Source organism: Pundamilia nyererei, unplaced genomic scaffold (genome assembly GCF_000239375.1).
Source record: "Pundamilia nyererei isolate P.nyererei 1_Seehausen unplaced genomic scaffold, PunNye1.0 scaffold00147, whole genome shotgun sequence".
In the NCBI taxonomy this organism is placed as follows: Eukaryota; Metazoa; Chordata; class Actinopteri; order Cichliformes; family Cichlidae; genus Pundamilia; species Pundamilia nyererei.
Window position 1 is genome coordinate 1,118,398 of NW_005187548.1, and position 9,534 is coordinate 1,127,931.

Sequence of the window (9,534 nt, forward strand, 5' to 3'; positions counted from 1 at the left end):
TGCGGCCGCAAGGTGGTTGGTGCCTGCCGTGGTGGTAATCTCCGAACCAAATGGTGGACACCAGAGGTGAAGGGAGCCACCAGGCTGAAGAAGGAGTCCTATCGGGCTTGGTTAGCCTGTGGGACTCCGGAGGCAGCCGACAGGTATCGACAGGCCAAGCGGAATGTGGCTCAGGCAGTGGCTGAAGCAAAAACTCGGGTGTGGGAGGAGTTCGAAGAGGCCATGGAAAAAGACTTTCGGACTGCCTCAAAGAGATTCTGGCAAACCGTCAGGCGTCTCAGGAGGGGAAAGCGGTGCTTTACCTACATTGTGTATAGTGCTGGCTCACGTTGACTGAGAAAATTGTCAGGCGGTGGAAGGAATACTTCGAGGACCTCCTTAATCCCACTGACACGTCTTCCGAGGAGGAAGCAGAGTCTGGGCATGAGGGGAATGACCCGCCAATTTCCGGGGGCGAGGTCACTGAGGCAGTTAAACAACTCCTTGGTGACAGAGCCCCTGGTGTTGATGAGGTCCGCCCCGAGTTCCTGAAGGTTCTGGACGTTGTAGGGCTGTCCTGGTTGACACGCCTCTACAATGTTGCGTGGAGATCAGGGGCAGTACCCCTGGACTGGCAGACCGGGGTGGTGGTCCCCATTTTTAAGAAGGGAGACCGGAGGGTGTGTTCCAACTACAAGGGGATCACACTCCTCAGCCTCCCTGGGAAAGTCTATGCCAGGGTGCTGGAAAGGAGAATTCATCCGCTAGTTGAGGAACATACAGGAGGAACAATGCGGTTTTCGTCCTGGTCGCGGAACACTGGACAAGCTCCTTATCCTCTCAAGGATACTTGAGGGTGCATGGGAGTTTGCCCAACCAATCTACATATGTTTTATGGACTTGGAGAAGGCATTCGACCGTGTCCCTCGGGGTGTCCTGTGGGAGGTGTTGCAGGAGTATGGGGTGTCTGGCCCAATGCTACGGGCCATTCGATCCCTATACAACCGTTGCAAGAGCTTGGTTCGCATTGCCGGCAATAAGTTGGACTCATTCCCGGTGGGTGATGGGCTCCGCCTTTGTCACTGGTTCTGTTCATAATTTTTATGGACAGGATTTCTAGGTGCAGCCAAGTGGCGGAGGGCTTTCACTTTGGTGGTCTCAGAATCTCATCTCTGCTTTTTGCGGATGATGTCATTCTGTTGGCTTCATCGGGTGAGGGCCTCCAGCTCGCACTGGAACGGTTCGCAGCCGAGTGTGAAGCAGCAGGAATGAGGATCAGCACCTCCAAATCTGAGACCATGGTTCTCAGCCGGAAAAGGGTGGAGTGCCCACTCCGGGTCGGGGATGAGTTCCTGCCCCAAGCGGAGGAGTTCAAGTATCTTGGGGTCTTGTTCGCGAGTGATGGGAGAAGGGAGCCGGAGTTCGACAGGCGGATTGGGGCTGCGGCTGCAGTGATGTGGACGCTGCACCGGTCCGTCGTGGTGAAGAGGGAGCTAAGTGTAAAAGCGAAGCTCTCAATTTACCGGTCGATCTACGTCCCTACCCTCACCTATGGTCACGAGCTGTGGGTAGTGACCGAAAGAATGAGATCGTGGATACAAGCGGCAGAAATGAGATTCCTCCGAAGGGTGGCTGGCCTCTCCCTTAGAGATAGGGTGAGAAGTTCGGCCATCTGGGAGGGGCTCAGAGTAGAGCCGCTGCTGCTCCACATCAATTCAAATCAAATCAAATCACTTTTATTGTCACATCACATGTGCAGGTACATTGGTACAGTACATGTGAGTGAAATTCTTGTGTGCGAGCTTCACAAGCAACAGAGTTGTGCAAAAGGAGCCAGCTGAGGTGGTTTGGGCATCTGACAAGGATGCCTCCTGGGCGCCTCCTGGGTGAGGTGTTCCGGGCATGTCCCACCGGGAGGAGGCCCCGGGGCAGACCCAGGACACGCTGGAGAGATTATATCTCTCGGCTGGGCTGGGGATGCCTTGGTGTTCCCCCGGATAAGCAGGAGGTGGCTGGGGAGAGGGAGGTCTGGGCCTCTCTGCTTAGGCTGCTGCCCCCGTGACCCGGCCTCGGATAAAGCGGATGAAGATGATGGATGGATGGACTAGCTAGGCCACTCATGTGTTTCTTCTTTAGCCACTCATTTGTTGCCTCTGCAGTATTTTGCCTGCCTCAGTGTAGTCAAAGCCATCTTGTGCCAAACAGCCCCAAAGCATGTTTCCACCTCTGTGCTTGACTCTGGGGACGGTGTTCTTTGGGTCACTTTCAGGACTCCTCAGTGGATTGAAGTGGATACCAAAGAGCTCAGTTTTGGTTTAATTTGACCACAGCACTTTCTCCCAGCTTGCTCTGAATCCTTTAGATATTCAATGGGAAACTTCAAACAGGCCTCTAGCTTTGCTTTCTTGAACAGATGCTGCAAGATTTCAGTCCATTACAGCATAGTGTGTTACAAATGGCGTTTTTGGTGACTGTGGTTCGTACTGTCTTCAGATCATAAACAAGCTTCTGCAGTATACTTTTGAGCTAATCGATCACATTTCCCCTAATCATCCTAACTCTGTGAGGCAAGATCTTCCATGGAGTTCCAGCCTAAGAGGGAATGACGGTCATTTCTTTTATTTCTGAATAATCACACGAACACTTTTATCGCTTTTGTTTTGTACTTACTTTTTGTGTTTTTAGTTTTTCTCTGCTCCCTTGTTCTTTACTAGGCTACCTGTCTACACACAAACACACAGGCAGACAAACATCTTACTTGTCTGATAGATACAGTGCAATATAAAAGCACATCCACATGTTTCCGTTCCACTTCAGACAATTAAGTCAGCTGTTGGAAACAGATGAGTCGGTCCAATGGGCAGTAAGGCGCTGTCACTTTTTTCACATGCAATCTATTTATGCCTGAAAGAACGGAGAGAACCATGTGATTAGCGTGGAAACAAGAGCAGCGCTAGTTGCTGATCAACATTTCTTATCTGGAGATAAAGTATTCATTCATTTGATACAAAGTAATAATAATTTCTAAAAGGTTCACCAAAAAAATGAAAAAATGAAAAAATGAGGAGTCTAAAAATATGACCAATGTGTAAATTCATTAAACTCACGTCTACTTTTAGCCTTTCAGCGCTGTTGATCTGTACCATCATTAAACACTTTTCTCATGAATTTAAACTCCAGGTACTCGTCATGATCAATACGATTCAAAACACTTGAAAGGCAACAAAGAAAATGCTCAATTTAAGACTTCAGCAATGAATTAGCCTATGTTAAGATTTTTTTATTTGCATATATGTGCAGTTACTACTTCACTGTTTCAAGTTAAACATCTTACCTCAAAAGATTCATTCAGACTATTGATAATAGCAAATTAATGCTAGTTTGAGTCTGCTCGTAGGGTGACCGCATCCAACAAACTAAATGCTGGGCAAAGGAAGTGTTTGTATGACACACAACTAACGCTGAGACATTCTTATATATCTAAAAAAAAAAAAAAGCACATCAACACACAAGTTACACAGGTTGAAGCCGCTGCTTGTGTCATTTAAAAATGTATCCTATTTTATTTGGAGGTATACTTGCATATTCCCTTTTTCTATATAAAAACAAAACAAAAAGCATCCATCCTCCACAGTGGCCTCCGTCCCAAAGCTGAAGAGTCATTTGTCTAAAGAAGAAGAGTCATATCTTCTAGAAACCTTAATGGCGGACTAGCTCAGTTCTCTGTAACGCTATAATGGATATGCTGAATGCATAGAAAACCTATGGGAATACAAAGAAAAGAGTCCATATAGCATTCATTTATCTCTGATTTCACAGTTTTTACAGCAAATATGAAGCTCTACATCTCTACAGTTTGTTCAGTTCCATGGATTTATTTGAATTACAGCTACATTGCATGCAGAAAGATGATTCCACATGCAGCTGAGTGTAGGGATAGTGACACTAATCTCGAGGAGAACCTGGGCGGCTGATATTCAGCGACGGGTTTATGAAAAGTGTGCCACTGTCTCCACAGCTTCACCACTGTGGTGTGGAGGCAGCATTATCCTGGCTGCCTCAATCATGTGTTTACACAACATAAAAAATTTTTTTTAAAAAACAAAGACTCATTTTTTTACTTCTTCAAACACACAGGTTTGATGTGTCAGTATCAAACCTAAAGATAAAATTAGTGGCAAACAACCTTCATGAGCTGTATGTTCCTGACACTTTCTGTGCTATTAATTTCCACCCTCCCTTACTATGATTTGGCACATAATCTCTTATCTTGTTCAGAAACTGATCTTGACTGTGGATGATTTAATTACTGGTGATTTATTGCTGGAAGTTGACATTCACACTTATAATGAAAAAAAGGTTAAACGAAGATCTAGTCCGCGTTTATCTGGAGATTCCTCCAGTCTGACTGATTATGGCATTTAAAAATTATAGAAAAAGGATTTTGAGTATATTAGCACACTAAAATTTTTACGGTAAAAAATTGCCATTCACTTCAAACAATGCTGTGCAGGTGCATGTCAAAGGTGCAAGCTGCTGCATACATAGCCTTGGATAAAAACCTGCCTGAATACAGTCAGGAAAAAAAATCCAGCTGCGCTGATCACACTGTGCACCTTTTCTTCTTAATCCTTCTCCTGTAGATAACACTTTATCACCCTCCTACTGTTCTCCATGTTATGATCCTCACCACCTCCTGTTTCCATCTTAAGCTCTTCTCACTCCTCTCAGTCATCACCCCTTGTCTCCCCCAGAGGGCCATAATGCAAGTTCAGCTTCCATGCTCTCCAGCTTATGTCACCAGTGTTATTGGAGTGCCTGTTTGGTGCCTGACTGACAGCACCAGCTGAGGCTGACTTCCCAGAAGCAAACTTCCCTTGCTTGGGTGAGAAAAAAAAAGCGTGGCTCCGTTTGAAGACTTTGGTTTGATAACAGACCAAGAGAAACAAAAAAGCTGTGTTGTTTTCAGCTCTTTTTCTCGTTCTGTCTTCTTTTCTTTCTCTTTCCATGATCTCTTCTTCTATAACTCCTTCTATTCCTGGACATTCTCCATGGAGCAGCTGAGTCCTCTGGACAAACACACCCTAAATAAGGCTTGAGGTATGCCATCACTCGTCCACGTTTAGCCTCCACCATCTTGATCCTTCACTCCTTCTTTTGCTACCCTTCTTTCTGCTCCTTTTCCCTCCTCAAGCTAAAGACTGCTCTCCAGTCTTTAGCTCAACTAAATGTTTCAGTAAACTAGCTGTACAGTTCATGCAGACTTATTAAACTAAAAATCTGCTGGGAGACTCCATCGTGTAATTGCGTGCTGTTTCAATCCCAGGAGGAGAAACAAATCCCTTTCTGCTGTAAAAATCTTCCAAAGCAAACATGCAGCAAACAGTTGTGATGTGTGAGTGTCAGATTCCAGCTACACATAAGGTTTGCTCACAATAGAGCAATAAAGCTACAATCACAGCACTCGGTGGCTGCTGGGGATTTGTCCAGCTGATGCTAAATAATGCAGCCAGACCACCTTATACTGAATACTGATCTGCCACAACATTAAAGACTTTGTCAGGTGTGACAAAGACCAAAGGTGCACATTTACTCCTAAAGCACTCCCTGATGGCACAACACAGCAGTTGGCACAACCACAGCACAAAAACTGCTCAGGCTTTGCTCAAGGAATATGTAAAAGAGAGCACACCTGTTACTCAGACAACCTCTTCTTTCCAAATGAGCATGCACATGTAGTGCCACAACAAGCCTGATCCACAGACGAGCCACTTCTTTGCTGCTTTTTTGAGTTCACCTTTTGTACGAGTCAGCTCTGTGAAATCCTCATGGGTCTCAAACAGAAGCTCTCCTTAAATTGAAACTTGGCGCCCTACCATCCACCATATCCTCCAAACCAAGAGTTTAAGATCACCCATAAGGGAAAACTTTGAACATCTCATCACCTACAGTACATAATATCATCAAATGATTCACAGAATGTGGAGCAGTTTCTGTGCACCAGGGACAAGGTCTAAATCAATATTGCAAGCCCATGATCTTCAGGTAGGACTGTATTAAAAACAAGAATGACTGTGTCATGCAAATCCTTGCATGGACTCAGAAACACTTGCAGAAATCTATGTCTGTGAACACAGTTCAGTACGCTACCTACAAATGCAGGTCAATGAAGCTGTGTCATGCAAAGACAAAGCCATATCGTTAGCTTCATAGCATAAGTGCCTAAGTCATTTTTTTGTGTTTTCGGAAAACAAGAAAAAACTAATTTTCTAAATATCACATGCATATTTTTAAATATCACATGCAATTTGACCAAAAAATGACTTAGGCACTTATGCTATGAAGCTAACGATATGTGAACACAATCCAGAAACAGCTTGAAGTGTATTAAAACAGGTCACAGCTCTGGGCACAGTTTTTTGCAGATTGGTGAACCTCTGACCTCTCTAAGTTTATTAATAATCAAAGCAAAGCTGGAGTGAACCCTGTTTATTGTTTTAGAAACACAAATAAGACTAATTCTTGCTCTATACAGTACATATCAATCAATCAATCTTTATTTATAAAGCACTTTTCATACAAAGATGTAGCACAAAGTGCTTTACATGGTTAAAAGCACCCCACCCCGCCCTCCAACTCACTCCCCACACTCTCATTAACATAAACGATCATGGATACATACCCCCCCCCCCCCACACACACACACACACAAAGAGTAAAATTGGGCTGGGCACACATGAGCCAGGTGAGGAAACACTATCACAGGGAGCCGGTCACAGACCGCAGCCTCCAGGCTGGGCACACAGCAGGAGGGAGGCAAAGAAGCCCCCCAGCCAGGCTGAGAGGACCCACAGAGCCCCAGCAGCCACGGTCAATCACAGCCCCGGTGTAGAGAGCCCCCTACGAGGAAACACTGGAGATATGACCTAATAAGAGTATATACAGAATAAAAAAATTAAAATAAATAACGGGATACAATATAAATATGAATAGAGTAAGAAGATAAAAAATGAATAAGAATAAAATCAATAAATATTAGGTAAAACCTAAATTAATAATATAAATAGAATAACAGGATAGAATAAATAAGCATAAAATAAATAAATATATAATTCCAATATACTTATTGGAAAACAAGGAAGAGGAAAAAAAGATTAAAAAAAGAACTAGATACCCAGAGTACATACTGTAGTGATTTGGAGTAGCTACTTGAACATGTATTCAAAACACACAAAAACACAAGGCCATCAACAATGTAATAAATCTAGTGAAGGGGTTTGTGCCCTTGGAAGGATGTGTGTATTTATGTAATCCACATGAGTGTACTTGACACTGATAATGTGCATGCTTTATTAATCTTATAAGATAGTAGGTTGTCCTGAAATAGTAATGTATTGCCTCCTGTTGTAGTTATTATTCTTTCCTAATTTTAGTAATACAATTATATATCATATTTATTACACAATCACACAAAGCTATATGTGAATTTACAATATTCTGCAAATTTCAATAAGCTTTCATATTTAAAAATAGCTTGTCAAACTGGCCTCTGGGCTGCAGTTACCAGTCTCGAGCACTAGGGTGCAGTGTGTACCCATATGTCAAAAGTCAATTTCGAAAGTTGATGTACTTTGATAAGTTTAACAAGTTCGCGTAAAATGCACTCATGTTCCGAAGCGCCTGGGTGTCGTAAATCTTCTCACAGGCGAACCGGGGTGTTGTATTGGTAACAATAGTGACAGCTGAAAACCACAATACAAAAGGTGCAACTAAACAAAAGAAAAGCAAACTACGTTTTTTTTTAAAATAATTGGCTTTTTATTGCTTAATCAAGAGAAATTCAGAAGCACAATAAGGTTTCCAAAAACTCCACAAGGACATTCAGGGAAACTGCTTTGACGCGCTACCACGTCAAACACCGTGATCGTGTTTTAGTGGGTGAATTATTTTATTTTTCAGCAACTTTTTCTCTCTTTTACAATCTCCACCCCCCTCCAGCTTTCCTTTTTAGCTGATCCACTTTTACAACTTTCCCTGCTTCATACTGCCGGCATATGAGAGCGAGCACGAGAGAAAGCCACTGCAGACGCATTCATGTGACTCCTTGGTGTGCGCACCTGTGCTCCATGGAGACTGCAGACCGAGTCCAGAGTCTGTGCTGAGAATCCTGATGCGTGGATTTTACGTGGTCTGTGAATTGTTTGCTGTTCAAGTTCAGTGTGACGTCCAACAACTGGTCACAGAGAACTGTGGGCGTGTGTATGCGCGCGTGTTGCCAGGTCAGATCGTACAGGTGTGGAAAAATGCTGAAGGATGCAGACCTGTGAATGGCATTAGGCTGTGGGGGAGGACGGAGACATCAGGCTGTTGATGCTTCCACAGATTAAAATGACAGCTGTGCTGGAGACGGAGGCGCACAACCTCACTGAGGAGCGCGACAGCTTCAGCCAGGAGAACCAAACTAACCCACACGCGGCTGGACAGCTGAACAATGCCAACTGCCTGTTTCTGTCTATAGTACCTGAAGGACAGGCGGTTTCAGTGCTGATTTGCTTTTTTGTCTTGCTGACCGCCTTGTCGTGCTTTGTGAACGCGCTTACTCTGTTCGGCCTCGGACAGTCGGAGGAGTTTTCCTGGCAGCCGCGCTTCATCCTGCTCAAGAACCTGATTTTCAGCGACCTGGTGCAGACTGCGACCTTTGGCCCGGCGGTCGTCCACTCACTAATCCAGCGCCGCACGATGGCGTTCAACGGATGGTGTTACGTTCAGTACTTTTTGGGTGGAGTCTCTGTCTTCTGTAGTCTCGTTACTATAACTTGCATGGCGTTGGAGCGATACATATACGTCTGTCATGCCATCCGGTACTTGCCAATTTTCACTAAGATCCGCCTGCGGGGTGTCCTGGGGGGAATCTGGCTGTACTCGGTTTTCATCGGCGTCTCTGAAATTGTGCTGCTGCACACCGGGAGAGGAGAGGATGATGAAACGGTCACCACGGGGCTTATGTGCGAGCCAGATGTTGTGGAACAGCACCTGGGGTTCCCCCGTGCCTCTGCAGTTTTTCGCAAAACCGTGGGCTCCCTCACCCTGCTGCTGTGTCTGCTGATACACGCGTTTTCCTTCTTTAGAATGTACCAGGTCGCGCGCAACGCAGTGATACCTTTCAACGCGATTAACGTCACAGCGCGCAACACTGTGTTGTTTTACTGCGGGATGCTGTTCCTGCAGCTGCTGCCGTTGCTCCTCAAAGTCGCGTCGGACGCGCTGTGGGAGTTTAGGGCACCGGTGGCGATGATGGTACAGTCCTCTCAGTCTCCCGGCCTCTGCAAAGTGAAGACCACCCCCACGGCGACTGCGCTTCATATATCGCTGCTGGTTATGCTCATAGTGCCACCGTGCATTAACCCGCTGGTCTATGGACTGTGGAGTGTGGAGATGAGGCAGGCGCTGACCAGCAGGTTGCGGTCGTGGACAGAGAGAAGGGCTAACGAGCGCGCGGCAGAGAGAATAAGACTGGAACACGTGGCGCGTCGAAATGGAGCTCAGGCGGGATAA

The 9,534-nt window shown here is 45.3% G+C and overlaps 1 protein-coding gene across 1 annotated transcript; it reads left to right on the top strand.

Annotated features, from left to right (window-relative positions):
- Nucleotides 1-8,367: 8,367 nt before the first annotated feature.
- LOC106456374 (olfactory receptor 13C5) lies at nt 8,368-9,534 on the top strand. Its single transcript, XM_013913723.1, has one exon. It carries the CDS (start codon nt 8,368-8,370, stop codon nt 9,532-9,534), a length of 1,167 nt encoding a protein of 388 aa, XP_013769177.1.

Bases quoted from the DNA above. Each gene is read 5' to 3' on its own strand.
- LOC106456374 (XM_013913723.1), top strand. From the start codon at position 8,368: ATGACAGCTGTGCTGGAGACGGAGGCGCACAACCTCACTGAGGAGCGC.